Source organism: Catharus ustulatus, chromosome 1 (assembly GCF_009819885.2).
Source record: "Catharus ustulatus isolate bCatUst1 chromosome 1, bCatUst1.pri.v2, whole genome shotgun sequence".
Lineage (NCBI taxonomy): Eukaryota > Metazoa > Chordata > Aves > Passeriformes > Turdidae > Catharus > Catharus ustulatus.
The window spans coordinates 62,109,597-62,128,326 of NC_046221.1; the positions used below are offsets into that span (position 1 = coordinate 62,109,597).

General features: G+C 38.7%; 1 protein-coding gene across 2 annotated transcripts in view; it reads right to left on the reverse strand.

Annotated features, from left to right (window-relative positions):
• The window catches only part of ATP9B (ATPase phospholipid transporting 9B (putative)), a 172,500-nt gene that overhangs the window by 101,026 nt on the left and 52,744 nt on the right, over positions 1-18,730 (reverse strand). For both annotated transcript variants that reach the window (XM_033052712.1, XM_033052723.2), the window contains exon 7: positions 15,712-15,763. In XM_033052712.1, coding sequence (XP_032908603.1) covers positions 15,712-15,763 — 52 coding nt within the window. The remainder of the gene's footprint in view (positions 1-15,711; positions 15,764-18,730) is intronic.

An 18,730-nucleotide genomic window follows, 5' to 3' on the forward strand; every position in this document is an offset into this window, starting at 1 on the left:
CTGCTAGAATGTGTCAAGGCAGTATGCCAGGAAAGGGTACCTACCAGTGAACATAAATTTAGAGAGTTTATTCTATAGGTCAAGTGGACCCTGGTGTAAGCAAAGTCTAATAGAACCCAATGTTTTATCCATCAAAGCCTGCAAATTAAGCAGTTTGATGAGCTAACATCATGCTTGAGAGAGAAGCCACCTGAAATTGTACCTGACTAAAAGGCAGTGTTTTTGCACAACAGACTTGAAAGAATCTTACAAGCTTTCATGTAACAGCTCTATTTATATTAAGTGCATTGTAAACATTAATTGAGACAGCTCTCAGAAAATTATCATAGCTAAATTTCACCCAAAGCTCAGAGATTCAAGCTGCAAAGCTCTGTCTGAAGTTCTTGAAAAGCTGGCTTTAAATTCTTAACAGAATTCTTTATGGATTTTCTTCTAAGAGTAAAATACTATAAAGCACTTTTTGAATAGTCAGTGACATCCACTGCATTATAATGAAGAGTGTGAAGTACCTAGGAACACCTAGAAACACCACAGTATCACTGCACTTTCTATCCATGGCATAGACAAGCCAACTCTCCATCATACTTTTCCTGTACAAGACATTTCATGGTTCTCTTTACCCTTGCTGTCAATGGTTGCTCTCTTGCATCAATTTCATTTAGAATTATACTATAGATCAATGCAGTTCAAGACCAGTGTGGCTGCTGTGAATGGTTGACTGCACATATATTCATTTAATAGAGCTCACACTATGACATGTATTGGCCAGCTGCATTTCCTCTTCACTTCAGCAGTTAATTTCATCAATAACTTATCTCATAGCCTGTTTCCCTTTTATCCAGAAAAGAGGACCTCTTTCTGCCAAGTCAGCTTTCAACAGTAATCACAAAAGCAAAACCGAAACAATACAAGCCTCTTCTGCACTTCCAATATTGCAGTAGATTTGACTAAGTAATTTTAACTACAGTAATTTCACGAATACAAGCCGCACCAATTTGACCAAAATTTTGGTGGAAACCCGGAAGTGTGGCTAATATTCCGGGGCGGCTAATCTATTAACAAAATTCTAAAAGCTGCCAACACGGAAGTGAGAGCCCGCGGCAGCCCCAAGCCAAGCTGGAGCCCGGCCGGCCCCGGCAGAGGTGGGAAAGCCTGGCAGAGGCGGGGCCAGCAGTGTCGGGGGCGGGCGGCAGAGCCTGAGCCAGCAGGGCGGGGCAGGGGGGGCGGCAGAGCCCGGGCCAGCAGGGCGGGGGAGCCCGGGAGAACTGGGGCTAGCAGTGCAGGGGAGCATGGCAGAAGCAGGAAGGCCGGCGGGTGGGGCTGCCTGGCAGCGGGGGAAGCCCAGCATAATCGGGGCCAGCAGCGTGGGGGAGCCCGGCGGTGCGGGGGCCTGCAGTGCCGGCCAGGGCGAGGAAACACGGCGGCGGTGCAGACGGGAGGGGGCGGCCGGCGAGCGTGGTGGCGGCGGCGGCAGCCCTGCCGGCGGGGCGAGCGAAAGCGCCGCCGCTCGCGAAAGCGCCGCTCGCGAAAGCGCCGCCGCGAGCCGCGAACCGCGAGCCGCGAAAGCGCCGCCGCGAGCCGCGACCGCGAGCCACGAAAGCGCCGCCGCGAGCCGCGAACCGCGAGCCGCGAACCGCGAGCCGCGAACCGCGAGCGCGCCGCCGCGAACCGCGAGCGCGCCGCCGCGAGCCGCGAAAGCGCCGCGGGGCGGGCGCGGCGCGGGGCGGGCGCGGCGCTCGCGAGGCGCGGCGCGGGGCGAGCGAAAGCGGCAGCGGGGCGGACGGCGAGCCCGGCGGCGGCAGCCCTGCCAGCCGGGCGAGCGAACGCGGCAGCGGGGCGGTGCTGACGGGAGAGGGGGGCCAGCGAGCCCGGCGGCGGCGGCAGCACCACCCGGCCAGCCCCGCCGAGCCGTGGCGCTGAGCTGGGCCACCCAGCCCCGTCGGCAACCATGAGCGGGCCGAGCCTGCCTGGCCCCGCCCCGAGCCAGTAAAGCCCGCTATGCCGCGATCCTCTTACTAATTGGCCAATTTGTGAAAGCTGCGCACGGATTCTCGCGACGAACGAAAGTGCGGCTAATATTCGGGGTGCGGCTTATCTATTGACAAAGACAGCAACATTGTCGAGGCACCGGGGGTGCGGCTTATAATCCGTGCGGCTTGTATTCGTGAAACTACTGTATTCTGTAAGGTAACCTGGCTTAACTAAGGTATAAACATGAAGGATTAAATATGTAATTAGACAGTATAAAAATGACTCTTCAACCCCATCAAAAACCTTGCATTTTTGTAAAACTAAATATTTCCCACTGTGTATTGTGTGGAAATCACGCATACTTTACCTTTGAGAAGTATTTGACTTGGCAGTACATACAACTTCTAAAAATCAATGTCTTTTGAAAAAATAAGTATTTTCATTTTTCCATTTTAAAATGCTTGAAAGCATTGGAAGCATTTTAAGCACCGTCCTCCTCCAACCACAAAATTAAAACCAAAAAACTCACCCAAAAAATGTTGTAAAAATTGTGTTACATACTTCAGCAGAATGCTTTAGGACACTGTTAAAAGTATCTTATATTTCTAACCTGAATATGACTTTCCAGAAAAAAAAAAAAAAAGAAATCCCCAAATCTTCTATATATGCCAGGAGTTGAAACTCCTTCTGAATACAGAAATAACTCTTGAACTATTTTATAGCACACAAAGAATGAAATATTTTTTAAAGTTTATGCTGCTTTTGAAAAGGAGGCATTTAAGGAAATGTGATTAAGTATTTTAAGTATTTACCAGTCAAAAGTAGCTGTTTACAAAAAGAAAAATCTAAAAATGAAAAATTACACACTGCCCTGAACATGAAAAATTTTCATAAGGCTACATGTACGGTAACATCACGACTATAAGGCACACCGGATTACAAGGTGCACCTCCGAGAGTCAGCAAATTTCACAACTTTGTACATTATATAAGGCGCACCGGACTATAAGGCACACTATTTTTTTTGCAGCAAGGAGCTGTGCCACGTGCAACAAAGTAACGAATTAGTAACAGGGGCTCCCCACGGTCCGGGGCAGCTCAGGGTTGCCGTGGTGCGGCTGCAGCTCACACTTCCAAGTTGGCTCGGGGTGGCCACCGGCTTCCTCCCTCCCTCTCCTCCCACCCTGTGTGGCGGCTGGGGCCGCCTGCCTCCCTCCCCACGCGCCACTCCTGCTGGGCCGGCCACTCCTGCCGGGCCGGGACCACCGGCTCCCTGACTCCCCTCCCCGCTCCTGCCAGGCTGGTGGCTCCCAGCCGCCCCTCGCCGCTCCAGCCGGGCTGGGGCTCCTGCTGGGCTGGGGCCACTGGCTCCCTGCCTCCCCTCCCCACTCCTGCGGGGCCGGGGCCACTGGCTCCCTGCCCCCCGCCCTGCGCAGCTCGGCGCTCCTGTGGCGCCGCCCCCCCTCGCAGCTCCCACTTCCGTGTTGGAAAATTTCGCAACTTTGTCCATATATAAGGTGCACCGGACTATAAGGCACGCTTCCGGGTTCAGTCCAAAATTTTAGTCAAAAGGGTGCGCCTTATAGTCGTGAAATTACTGTAAATGAGAAACTACAAAATTAAAACTTTTACTTTATAAAGTGAAGCACTCAGATGCTCATTTCCCTTAACTAGACAGTTAAAATTAGCAGACAAAGTTGTACATTGTGAACATCTGACTTATTTCCATCATTCAAGTGAAAATTTTGGAATTATCTGAATTAGAATTTAAGGTTGATTCAAGGAAATTACACTGGACCTAAATAGCTTAAGCATTTTCCAAAAGTGGTACAAACTTCATGAGCACATTTAAACTAATTTACAAGTATGTAATATTCATTTAGTCTAATCAGTTGAAGACAGGCAGGAATCAACAGAGAGCATGCACATACAAGGTGCTGCCCAAGTAGCAAACAAACTGGTTTTTTAAACCGTTTCAGTTGAAACTTTGAAACTTGAATGCTTAGAAAAGTCCTGGGACTACAATTCTGTTTTGGTGGTTTAGCAAGAGCTCAATTATTTGATTTCTGCCCAGAATTTACCCTAAGGTTGCTTTTCTGTGGAAAAAATGCACCTCAATATGAAAATAATTTTAAGAAATTGAAATAACTATGTAACTTCACATTTTAAGGATACGTTGATAATTACACATTGAGAATTATTAACAGACTTACCTATGTTTTTTGAGATATTATGGATAAAAAAATATATTTTTAAAGCTATTTTGGGTGCTAACAGAATATTGAAGAAAAATAAAGTTTACTTTAGTAGCTTTTATGATGTTTTGAAATAGAGATGAAAAAGTTGGTTATATTTTCACCCTAAAAGAAATGTGCAGGAAAAAAAAATCCTTCCCCAAACCAGAAAGGGAAGCTTCTTAATCAAGTATAACACATTTATATAATAAGCTTTCTCTTAATACATCATCATCAGATAGCCTAATCTAGTTTCTTTATACTACCAAACTTGCTAATCACATTTTATGTATTAATTTCTTTATATGCAGCTATCTTTAAATTCCTGAAATTATAGTAAAGTGTACGAACTTACGCTACTATCAAGCACTTCCATTTTATTTTTATATATGTACTCCAGAATATTAAATACAGTTTTTAGAATAGGTTTCCGAAAACAAGTTATCACTTGAGATGTGACATATATTCTTAAATGTATTTTAAGTTGCGGGTTTATTGAGAAAGTAACTCAGGAAAGAAAATTTGCTGTGTATTAATTAAATTATTTGTTCCTGTTCTATTTGATTTGGAAATGTTGTTGGTTCTGTTAAGAATAAACATGGATGATTTCTCCTTAGAACAATTAGCTTAATATTCAGCCTGTTTAACAAGTAGTTTTTACAGCAAGTGTACTTAACACAAGAAACCCAAAATAGCAGTATTGACACTAAGACCAATTACTTCCAAACAAGAAAATAACTTATTCTATGTAAAATTGCATCACTTGATTTTTATGGAAAGCTGTAATAAAAAAAAGAAAACATATTATCTTAATTACAATGAGATTTAATATTTGAAATATGTGTGGAAAGAAAATCTTCACTGCCCTAGAAAAGCTGATTTCGTTTGCTGCAGAATCAAAACTGTGTTACTTGTAGCATCTCCTGTCACATACACATTTTTATATATATGCATATCACAGACATTTTTCTTTCATAGATGCTTTAGGCAAACTGTTTGGTTGTACACTTTCCTTAGCAGCCTAACAGTGCCCTTAAATAACCAGACACAGAATATCCTACCAATTATAAAAGTACGAACTAATGTTCACTGTTAGGCAGTAATACTCTTAAATAATCCTAGACTGCACAACTGAACCTAAGTATCTCAAAATGCATGCACTGATTCATGGAAATTACATGCAAATCAGACTCTGAAAATGGCAAGCAAAAAGTTTAGGTAGAGTGGCATGATGAAAAGACAGAGCTTCTTTCCTACTTCCTTCTTGATCATGAAGGCTACTGGCTTTGCTTTTACAAAGAGAAGGTTGGAAAATACGCTAGTACAGTAATTTCACGATTACAAGCTGCACTGACTATAAGCCGCATCGCCGAGTGTCGGCAAACATTTCGTTCTTTGTCCATACACAAGCCGCACCCAATTATAAGCCGCTCTGTCACTCACAGCGAGGACCCGTGTGCAACAAAGTTGCCAAATAGTAACAGAATCGTGGGATCGGGGGAGGGGGTTTACTGGCTCGGCTTGGGCTGTGAGGGCTCGGCCCGCTCAGGGCTGCCGACGGGGACAGGTGGCCCAGCTCGGTGCTGCCGCTCGGCAGGGCCGCTTGGAGCCGGCTGCCGCTGCCGCTGGGCTCGCTCACTCCAGCCCGGCACTGTGCCGCGGCGGCAGCCAGGGACGGAGCCCGCCGGCACCCACAGTGGCAGCAGCAGGAGGGGAAGGAGTCCCCCCGCTCCCACGGGGCAGCGGCAGGCGGGGACAGGAGCCCCCCGCCTCCCCCCGAGCTGCGGGGATGGCAGCACAGGGCCTCCCATCTCTCCCCTGGGCTGGGCTGCCTGAGGGAGGGAGCTTGCCCACCTCTCCCCGCCCCATGCTGCCTGCAGGGAGCTGCCCCCGTGGCGCAACAGAGTAACCAATTTGTAACAATCGCACAATGCCGGGTTTTACTGCCAGGTGCTTGACTTGGCACCTCAGTTTCCACTTCCGGGGTTGGAAATGCCAGAAAATTATTCACATATTAGCCACTCCTGGGTGTAAGCTGCATTTCCGGTGTGGGAGCAAAATTTTAGTCAAAATGGTGCGGCTTGTACTCGTGAAATTACTGCACTTAAAGCTAAAATATGCTAATACTTGCTTTCCAGGACTGGCCCTGTTTCTTGACAAATAGCAACATGAAAAATAAAGATAGTTTTCTTGACATAACAAACCAAACTATCCAACTTTTCCTGTATCCAAACTTAATTTTCATTTCCCAACTCCTGGTCTGGAAGAGGGTCTGAGAAAGCAGTTGTAAGTCATGAGATGACACACAAGATGATTCTCAATTCATGGAAAAAAAAAAAAAACCCTGTTAAGGAATAATTTATTCTGACTAGCATTAAAAAGCAACAAAGCAAATGACACATTATAAAAGGAGTTCCACACTTCTATCCTTCACTTTTTCTGCTCTTGGTTTGAGCAATAACTTTGAACAGATCTTGTCATTGGCTATACCTATTTAATCAGCATTTTACAAGTGAAATTATTTTTTAAAATATTTCTATTTTTTAGATTTCACAAGTACATTCAAATGCACAGAGTCTTACCAGTCAATCCACACATGGTATTTGTTACAAACGTTAGTGTACGTAGTAAAGAATAGTGTATAAGAAGTTAATCAACACAAGAGTTCTGAAAACTATATTTAATGTTCTGTAAAAAAAAATTAAAGTTAACAGATTTCTCGTTGCAAATTTTTTGCCAATTATCGCCAAGCTGAAAAAGTTGACTTGCCAATAAGCACTAAAGCGAACTTATAGGAATAATTCAAATATGCCACAGCACACATTTTAATGTTATACTGTAAGAAAGATGCATCAGAGGGAAGCAACTATTATTTAGTTGCATATAGCAGATGTACAGGAATATGCATATTTTACAAGCATATTAAAACCAGGCACCCCAGTCTTGAAAAGGTATTGTTTTTTCTGCATAAATGCAGGATTGAATTCCACACTCCATTACAGATATTGTCAAAAAGCAACTGTGTGCACTTAAATTAGTAAAAAAAAAAAAAAAATCATAAAAGTAAATTACATTTACTTTCTGTAATACGTAACTGATAAGAATTCCTGCCAGTTATTCTTAAACAGAGATCATGCTAAACCATCACTACATGTCTGGGCTTCTCTGTCAAATCTAAATAAATAAAATTATGTCTGCCTTCTTTCTCCAGAGCTGTATCCAATGAATTTTTTACAAATGAGAACAACAGTACAACTAATGCCTTTCAAGCCTCAGTAAAACTGAATTATTAAATCTGTCTGCCTATATCCTATTACAGCCTACTTATGAATACTTGATTTTATTTTGTATAATTGACAACAGTTGTCAGGAAAGGAAGGTTTTAACAGCAATCAAATTAAGATCAACTGGTATAAGTGTCAGAGTGAAGAGCTTGTGTCAAGTGTTGATGAATTAATTGATGGGTCAGTGGGAAACAGGGCATGTGGAACTGCAGTGTCATAAACAGCTTTATATTTTTTGGCAATATTACCAGCCTTCCTGCTTTATGTGAAAAACATTGATATAGATGGGTTACTAGAACGTAGCTAGCAAAACAAAAGCAGACTTTGACTTTGTACAATTTACACCAGATCATTTACAAACAACTTAATTTTTAAATCATTTATATTACTTAAGTGACTATGTACATGAAAATTTTAAACTGATGACAAGGTGAATAGCAGCACCAAGATGACATATTGGAGTAAAGAGTTTCATTTACTACTCTAATGAGAAGTTTTCAATTATGATGGCTTCTAAGGAGGAACAAAACCACAAGACATCTGAAACACCTTAAACATTTAAGGTACATCACCATTCCAGAGTATGCACATTTATAGAAGACTGATTAAATTAGTTCAAAAGCATTCATTTCTCTCAAGACCGGGGAAGAACTGTGTGTACTCGAGATATTTGATCTGAATTAAGAAACTGATGAAGCAATTGATTAATTGGAATTTAAGCCATCAGTCACTGGATCCATGAACAGTTTCATTTACATTCTAAACAATCAGCAGATGGTCTTATAGGATACCACGTATTAATACACAGTCAATATGATACCCTTAAACTCATCACAGTTCCTTATTGACAAGAACTCAGACGTTTTTTAATCCAAGCTTGATCACACTGCATCTTTTTTGAATTGCAGTATTGATTCAGTACGCTTTAAGAATTTTTATCTCTATTAAAACATTATGGAATTTTCAGATATAGCAAACAATGTTCCAAGTTTAAAAAAAAGTCTACATTTGTATTCACATTCTCAAATTTTAGCTACTGATTTATATTATTTTGAGATATACACAAGGATACTCAAAACCATCAATCTTTCCCATTTAATAAAAATTTGATGCACCACTTTGTTCCATTATTGTTCTGATGCATACTAGCAAATCTCTTTTTGCAGAAACCCTTTTGAAACAGAAAATCTCCTTTGATACAGAAAAAAGTTGGTGTGCATTATTTACATCTTCAGAGTAATGACTAAATCAAAAAGTCTGCCATAGACAATGCTTAGAACACTGAACAAATTCTCACTTTTCAGATAAAAGACTAATACTAACTAAACAGCTCCATCATTTGAAAGCTTTGGCAGCACAGTAGAACTCACTGTCCCCATCAACCTCTCTTATGCACTTACGTATTTCTAAAGACCAGTAACACAAAAAATATTTATACATCTCAAAGAAGAGTGCTTATAGAAGACTTAAGGAGCATTTCGTATGGTAAAATATATCAGTATCCACTGAGAACATGTTTTGCCTCCAAGATTTTAACAGCAGCAATTATAATCAACTTGAAGGACATTCCATTAACTAAATTAGGGGGAGCAGTAACAAAAAGCCTTGTTATCACACAAAGCTTAAACACAGAAAAGTACAAGTCAAAGGAGTTGACAAAGCCATCAGGTTACAACAGGCATGTGAAAAACAAGAGGATAAATTTTTAGTTAAAAGTTCAGCAGAGAAAAGCAAATTTTCCTTTACTGTTTACTGCTAACTGGGAAGAAACAACAGACCCAACTATGAAGATTTAACACTGGACTTTACAGATACTTTACAGACAACATATTATAAACTTCTAGACAAGGAATTTTTGAACCCTACTTTAGCAAGAGTAATTTTGGCTTTTTATTTTCAAACTTACCAACATACCAACAAGTCTATCAGTTCTTAATATACACTTTTTTTTTGCCTTACTTGCCCTGCCTCTGGGATCTGCTTTGATGATTCTCACCTTCAGTTTCTCTACATTGTTTCCCAAACAGGGGGAATTGCTTGGGATTTTGAGACATTCAGACTGCTACCCAAGCCAAGCCAACAAATCCCCTCAAATTTCTAGGAAAATGCATTATCAATGACAAATAAGGGGCTAATTTATGCCTAACACAATACACGGTCCCCTTACACATCAATCTTCTCGACTCTTATTAGTCTTCTTTTTTTTTTTTTAAATACAGAAAAACCCAAAAATATTTCTTTGTTAATGCTTATTTTGCTGCAAATCTAATAAAACACATGGATTGTACTAGTCTAACAAATATGCACAGAAAAGAAAATAAAATAATTAGGGAATTGTATATATTATCATGTCTTCTAAAAATATTTTACCACGTAATTTTATAGTTCTAAGAGAGTAGAATATTATTGGGAGACTAATGTCTGCTGAGACCACCTCCTTCCACCACATAACATTCATATTATCTGACTACACCTTAAACAAGTAGCTGATCACATCAAATCACCAGTACTCAGTGGCTTAAAGCAGATACCAAAACATTTCAAGCCTGAGTTAAATCAAATGCTAAAAACAGAATAGGAACTGAAGTAGAGAAGCAGATTAAAGTAGTTTGGACAGATTGTTGGCAGCTACTCATGCCCTGAAGATAAACTTTTATCTGGCCGTATGTGCAAAACTTAACTCTAGTCATTTATCATTCTCTATAGCAATAGATTTTCAAAGCATTTTAGTTTCCAGACAGGTAGGTTTTACAACACTTGTTTTCTAAACATAATAGAAAATTCCAGAATGTGTGACAAATGCAACTCCTGCAGCCTTATTATTCTGCAGTAGCTGGTTTTATGAAGAAATAAAAAGTGACATCAGCTGCACAACAGAATTCCAAACTGACATTTTCTCCTGTGGTTTGATTTTCAAATATCTGAAGTTCCAGAACAGACTGGGGCCCAGAAAAATAAGTTATTTGTAGAATATTTACTCCTAACTGTCCAGGATAAACAGATATTACTAGCATCACCTTTATTATATTCTTCCTTGCAGCGAGTTTGGAGTTTCATTCTTTGACATAAATATTTGACTAATATTTTCTTTCTAAGACCTACAAAACTAGCTATTTTAAACAAGTAAAACATATTTGGTGGTACAATGCTCTCTTTTTGCACAGAAATGCTTAAGAACCCATCATCTGACTCTGATGTATCAGAATTCATCAAACTCATAATTTTCAAAAAGACTTCTTAATGAGCAGACTTTGTTTGAGATGGTAGATTCTGGAGTATGCCTTTACTGGTTAATTCATAGCACCTTCCAACAGAAAATCAACTTGCATGAATGATTATTTAAGCCTGTACTCGCATTGCAGAGTTTATGCCAGTTAAATGGTTAGCATTTAAAATAAAAATTAAATCTGAGAGTTATATTGCTAGAGAAACAAATTGCTGCAAAGCCTCAAAATAAAAATTATTTTCCTGTTTTATTCCCATATTTTACTTATACCATTGTTGTTAAAGTAATTACAAGTAAATAATCCTGAAAACTCTTAACTACAAATTTTAATGCAAGGGAGATTGCTCTTTTTGCTGCACTTCTGAAAAGTATAAACATGTTTGCTACTAGTATTTTATGCCTGAGTAAATACGATTTTTAAATAGTTTCATAAGTGGAATTCAAAACGCTGATTTATGCAATGGGAAATGTTTAGGGGGACTTTGACAGGCTGGAGAAATGGGCTGCTGAGCAAGCACCAGAACAATGTAAGAGTGGCCTGAAAAATACCAGATGTAGCAACTGTGCAACTTGCATTACCTAGCCAAGAATTAAAGATTCTCAACAATGGATTGTGAAAAATTTTTAATTATTTTCCAGTTCCTTACTGCTTGCATTGCACAGCTGTAGTGGTGGACAGTGTTTTACAATGTCCACACCAGTAAATTATTATGTACTGGATTTAAGAACAAACAGAACCAAAATTGGTTTATGATAAAAACCTTTGCATGAGACTATGCTCGACAGCAGTGGAACTGATGAGCCACCGGAAGTTGCGCTCTACAGAGCATCACCTCTGCAATTAAAAAACAAAACAAAACAAAAAAAACCTCTTTTGTCAATTTAGTAGCTATTGAGAAATCTACAGTAGCTCAGGTATTAAAATAAATTTGTGACTTTATTTTACCAGACTTCTACATATACATTTTTTTTTTACAAACTTTTACAAATTTGTTAAAAGAGAAATATTGTAATGCAGTACTCTTTCTCTTGAAAAAAGCACTACTTTTCTAGAAGTAGTGGCTGCTAATCTACACAGAATCAAGTGTCTACCAAAAAATGTAACTCCATGCAGAAGACATGCTAGGTTCAAATACCATGGTTAGGAAAGCTGAAGCAGACCAGGAAAACTATTTCACCCTTTGGAAGTCCAGTTTCACCAGAAACGGCTGAAAAGAAAACCCAGCTCTGGTCTTCAGACCATCACAAAGCATTATCTGTGACAAACAGGACCTCAGGAACAATAAAGAAGATTAAGTAGTTCTTACTCGTGTAAAAGGCTACTAAGGACAGTCAGTATCCTACCAGCACTGTGATTAGTCTGTCATAGGCCTAAGCAGTTAGCAGTTGTACAGACTAGAAACAATTCTTTGCAGTCCTAGTGTCTAGGAGCATATCACAAGACCTGAATCATTTTACCCCTTTTTTACTTTTTTACCCCTTTATCCTATTCCAGCTGCAGACATAGGCAATCAGTTCCTTTAGCCCTAATGCCATGTACAATGCTCTTCTGCCATGCCACCTTTCTCCCAATAACTTTTGACTTGTAGCCGATTCCAACCAAGTATGACAGAGCAATGATGTCAAAATTAGGAAGTTCCCCAAGTTTTTGTGAAACAAGAGGATGAAAGAGCCATATGAACAAAAGAAAAGCTAAGCTGCCAGCTCCAACAGTCATCTGCTCTAGGATCTAGCAAAAATTGATAGCTAAAATCAATGTTTGCTTAGCTCAGAACCAGCCACTGCCATTTGCCAGCTTTTCACCATGAAATAATAAGAACCTGAAGTTATTAGAGGCATGTAAATAAAAAGCTTGCCTGGAAAAAAGTAAGTTTCATTCATTCTTTTCTGACACCTTGTAGTCACCCTTAAAGTTTGCATTCCTCTCAGAATTTCACATTTGAAAGTAAAAAGTGTAAAAACATTCCAGAAACACCAAGTCTTACAAACACATGCATTAGATTTTCAGGAAGGACCAGACCCAGCTCATGTCAGAGCATGTGTTAGCATAGGAATGCCTGACCTGGATCAGAAGCCAGTCACTGCACCAAGGTACAGCCAATATGGTGCACAAGGACTGCAGCCCAGAGAAGGAAAGAGTTAATCTCTGAATTTTTTTATTGTGTTCTACACACACAGTATCTGTGGTACTCCCATAATGAAGTTATTAACACACACTTCAGTCGAAAGTGGACAATTATAAAGCTATATGATGAAAACTGGAATGCCCTGTCTAGCCTTTGATTTATGATTGAGATGACATATAGACAACTGAAATGCAGAGAACGTACCAAACAAATTAAAAATTATCCTGAGAGTTTTGTTAAGGGCCACTTAAGATCTAGTTTAATTTCAACATGGGAGTTTTGTGTTGGTGTAACAGAGATCTTGCATACATTTGCATAGCAGCTTTACACTAAGGTAGTCAGTTGTTTTTGGCATGCTGCCTGCTTATACAGAAAATGAAAATAATTTTTAAACCATCTTTTGCAGCCAGCTCAGTAGAAACATTTCCTTTTATTTGGTGGAAGGCTGATAAATGGGACAAATCATCCAAATTGATTGTCACTTCTGCCACATATGATGAGCAAAATCAAGATTCAGCTGTAAATCATCCCATCCTACCTTTCCAAACACATAGAACTCCAAAATACATATTACTCCCCAAGTATTTAATGTTTAATTTTTTTAAATTGTTTTTATTTATTTTGGAATAAATGAAAATATTTTAGAAACCTTCTGTTATATAGGGAGTCAGACAGCAGTAAATGAAAATCTTTTGGAAACATTATATAGGGAGTCAGACAGCAGGAAAGAATTCATATTTGAGGAGTGATTTCCACCTGCTCCATCCCTCTGGGAAGTAATCCTAACTCCAAATACAAATAACCATCTACCTGCCCCCATCCATGAAAGAAAGGAATATAAATATTACAGACTGTCACATGAATACAAAAGAAGTCCCACCAATATGAGCCTTTAGACTACAACTTCTATAAAAGTCTGATTAATAAACACAGGAATCTAGAAATTAGATACTGGTGCACAACTGACATCAAGTTATTACATCAGATCTTTGAAGAGATCATTCTACCTAAAAGATAATGCATTTGAAAAAGAAAGGAAAAAAATATACATAATAAGAAATTATTTTTATCAAAATAGCTTGATACTCCAGAATGTAGCTGCTGCAGAGCTAAAAGTATCCTAGAAAACTGTAAAATTGCAGTGGAGGTGAGTTTCTGGATGAACTTTGTAAACTGCCCATTTATAACTCAAATTGCTTCTTTTTTGAGTGATGATGTAGGATATTGCAGTGTTGCAGACTACATTAATATGTAAATGTAAATATTGAAGTTGGAAAATTGTACTTGACCCCAAAAGAAGCTCACAGGGAGGTTTGGATTTTGAGATTAGTTCAAACTCTCCACTTTACTCTTTACAGATTTATAGTAAGAAGCTATAGTGAAACTGCTTTATTACACAGAAGATAAAATTACATATAGAACATAAAACCATGCAAAAACTATTACACAAAGTACTTAAAAGTTTCAACTATAAATTAAAGCATAAATCAGTCAAAACTGCAACATCAGGAAGAAACAATTACAGATGTAAGTGTTCAATCTTTAGTCAAAAAACAATTACTGCCATATGCTTGAAATTTAGGAAATTATTTTTGTGTGGTTTTGTTTTCTTGTTTTGTTTTTAAATGTGTAACACCAATAAAACTAGTTAACCTGTTACTTGTTAATAGAAAACTAGGTTTTTTAATAGATTGTTGTTCTGAGAGAGAATAAAAAGAAAAGCCCATGTATCCTGAACCAGAGGCTGGTTAACAAAAATGGAGCTCATATAAGACCACTAGGAGACTTTGTCACTCCAGGCCAGTTATAGATGATCACTGCATGTAATCAGCATTAACATTACAGTAATTTCTTCTTTTAGCTAATATATAGCTCCACCAGAGTTCCATAGGCTATCAGAAATATTTTTGTCTTCTCTTTCAAATGATGTCTACAAATTTAGGCTTTTATCTGAAATATATCATAGAACTCCAGTGCCACAATGAAATACTATGTGCCACAAATACAGGGCTTACCAATATCACAGCTATTAGCTTTGTGAAATTTAGTGCTGTCTGACAAATGCCAGACAGTTCTTCAGGATCTGAAGAGAAATGGTAATATAAAGGAGGAAAACTCATTTGAGTTATACACAGGGGTATCCAGTAGCAATTTCTAAACTTTACAAAACAGCTATAATTTATAGGGTTCCTATAAAGCAGATATTTGTTTCTCAAAGATTAAGAGTACTCCCCTACCATCATGTGAAGAGAAACAGAGGTAACAAGTAGCACTTTTATTTCTCTCATCCAAAAAAATTCCTAGTTTTTGGCTTTTTTTTTGACTGACTGAAAAGGTAGTGTTATTTTGAATTAAAAAAACCAAAAAAACTTATTTCAGGAGTTCAGATCATTGTAATAATTGTTTTTCCAAAAATAGTTATTTTAAACACATATTCGTAGGTTCAGATTTGAGTTCTTTTCAATTTAATAACTGAAACACAATCAGATGACATTTAAATGTATGTTGCAAGACAATGATCACTTGTGAATAATTTAAAATAATGTCAAATCATACCAATGAATTACAGTCTTATACATATATTTGCTAAATATTATTAGTGTTTTTAATATTTAAACCTTTTGTTAAAACAGCTCCTAAAAGTCATCCATGTAGAGAAACATATCTATACAAATCTCATTTTCACAGTAAGATTACTCCTGGTTTACAGCCCAAGCATAATGTCTTTATCACATACGGACTCTCTCCCACTAATCTGATGAAGGTGAAGTTCCACCAATCTATTTATCCATTTCAAATTTGCCACAATGTATAAAATTTTACCACAATCACCAACTTATCATGTAACCAATGTGAATTGTCAAAACATACCAGTTTTTTCTGAGGTTCTAAGAAACACCATGTCAGACGGGATTCGTTGATTCTGAGAGGAGAAGAAGAAAAAAAGGTATATTTTTTGTAAGTAGGAAAAAAAGTGAATTCCAATCAAAAGTCCAGTAAGATCTATCACCAAAAGGTCACAATTGGATTGAAACTCAATTAAAATAGGATTTCTCACAGTACTTTACATTCAGCATTTGCAATTCAGAAATCAATATTTTCGAAAAATTATACCATAAGCAAACAACAGCTAATCCTTTCAGATGTACTTTATAAGTGAATCATAAATAGCTGAAAAACAGATTAACATTTTCTTGGCTGAAAACAGTACTTCAAGTATATAAGCACCTAACAGAAATATCTTAAAACATAGTTTCACTGAGCAAGAATTCTGACATTCAGTTAGCACACATAAAATAAAAAAAAAAGGTAAATTTAAAATATATGTCTTGGCACTCAAGTCACAAATATGTATACCAAGGCTTCTTCTCTCTTCCAACACACAGAAACACACACAGGGGAAATAGCAAATCAGGGAACAACATTTTCCTGTTCCACATATCTAAAATGAACAGAATTTCTTCCTCACTATCTAAGGCATGGAATCATACGCACAGTCAGATGAGATGTACCTGTTCTGCCATTTTCCTTTCCAGTACAGAACTGTCTGTATCAAGTTTTCAACTATTTGTTGATTACAGAAAGGCCAATCCAAGCTTTCCCAGGTTAAACAAAATGAACAATACCAGTCTCCCACACACATGGTATCTGCTACATGACTACCCAAATCCTCAGCTCTCTCCCCACTTGTTCCCAAGGCATCTACCAGCACCAGTTACACACAGCCAACACAGGGACTAGGAATGAAACACTGGAGAAAGCAAAAATAACCAATATATCAAAATCTGCAAGACACAGGACTGAAAAGGAAAAAAGAAAGGTTTTCCATTAATCCAAAGAAAGTTTCCCAAGATCAGCATGCAACCACAACAGTGCCACTTGGGATAGTGTGATCTGAAGAGATCTGTCAGAGTCAACAGCCAGACTATGGGCTTAGCATCCAAAATAAGATGATGTAAACTCTGAATCTCTAGGAGACTGCTACTTTTCACCCCTTCTAACATACTCTCAACAATATCAGTTTATAAGTGAGACTGGTAGCAATTGCAACTGTATTCTCTACAGGAAGTTCAGTACAGAGGGGCCATAAAGGGCTACAGAGAGGGTTACTATCATAAGCAAAGATGAAGCCTGAAAAATGAGGAGGTTGGGAAACACTAAAAATAGATGCATGTTTTAGTTTACCTGAAAATTCTACATAGGTAGCAAAAAACCCTCTGCATAACTTAAAATTATGCTTTTTTATCCATTAATATTTCCTCATTTGCAGCAATTCCCATTTTAACTCTTTATGCTTTTACAGATAAAATTCACTTGCTTGTACGCAACAGTATACTCCCTGAAGAGGTATTCATCTGTAACTAGCACAACATTTTTTTGAACCTTGCCTCATATAAGCTAATAATTAAGGATGTAATGAAATTTATTATTCACCATGAGCCCAGATTCAACTATGAATATCTCATTCAAATTTGGAAGAAAATGCAGAAAAAAGATTAACCTTAAACTGTATTATTTTGCACCTATTAGAAGGAAAAGAGAGAAAAAGGAAAAGGCAACTTCAAAATTAAATAATCCTGTCCTTAAATGACAATAATGATTAAACAGATATACAGTCTTACTATAGATTAGCTATACATTTTTGCAGCTCCCCTGACAGTTCTGACAAAAATCCATTACACAAGTTTCAGGTTACTGACTTCATGCCTACAAACTTCCAGTTACTTGTAAACAAGCTAAAGCACTTCACCAACACCCAAAATTTTTGCAAAAATAACAGTCAAATGGTCTAATACTGAATTAAATAGAAGTTTTGATAATACAAAAGCATTACCTACAAGTCACTACCAACTTCCACAGAGGACACATTTCATGTTGAGTAAATGAAACATTCACTTGGCAGAGTATCCAAGACTCAGATACTTTATGCCTGACAAAACCGGGCAGAATCATAGCACATCTGAAGTTGGAAGGGACACATAAGGATCACAGAATCCAACTCCTTGCTGCTTTAAGGTCTATTCATGACTAAACCATTTGACTAAGAGCAACATCCAGATAGTCCTGAAACTCAAACAGGTTTAGTGCCGTGACCATTTCTCTGGGAATCCTGTTCCAGCGACTGTCCAGCCTCTCAGTGACACGCCTTTTCCCAGAACTTCCCCTAACACAGCTTCATTCACAGAATCATAGAATGGTTTGGGTTGGAAGAAACCTTAAATATCATCTTGTTCCAATCCTTTTCCATGGGCAGGAACACCTTTCACGAGACCAGAGTTGCTCAAAGCCCCATCCACCCGACCTTTAACACTTCTAGGGACAGGGAATCCACAGCTTCTCTGGGCAATCTGTTACAGTATCTTACCACACTTGCAGTGAAGAATTTCTGGCTACTATCTAATCTACATCTACCCTTTTTCAATTTAACGTCATTACTCCTTGTACTGTCACTGCATATCCTTGTGATTCCATCTCTTCATGTCCTATTGCTGATCACTAGAGGGCGACCATCAACTCCTCCCCCTCTGTCCCCCAATAATAAAGTTATAGACTGTGATCAAATTACAGTAATTTCACGATTATAAGCCACACCATTTTCACTAAAATTTTGGTCCGAACCCAAAGTGCGGCTTATAATCAGGTGCGGCTTATATATGGACAAAGAACAAAAAGTTGCTGTTTTAGTTTGGAGGACAGGTGTCTGCTGAGAAAGGCAGGAACTTCTCTTTGAAATGGAGAATGTAAACCCCCTCCCTCCAAATTATTATAATTTGGAAATCAAGGGGCTTTCAGGCAAAAAAATGGAAATTAGGAATACCAGTTCTTTTCTAGGGAAATCAAAATAGAAATACAGTACTACAAAGAAACAAACTCCAAACCCTGACAAAGT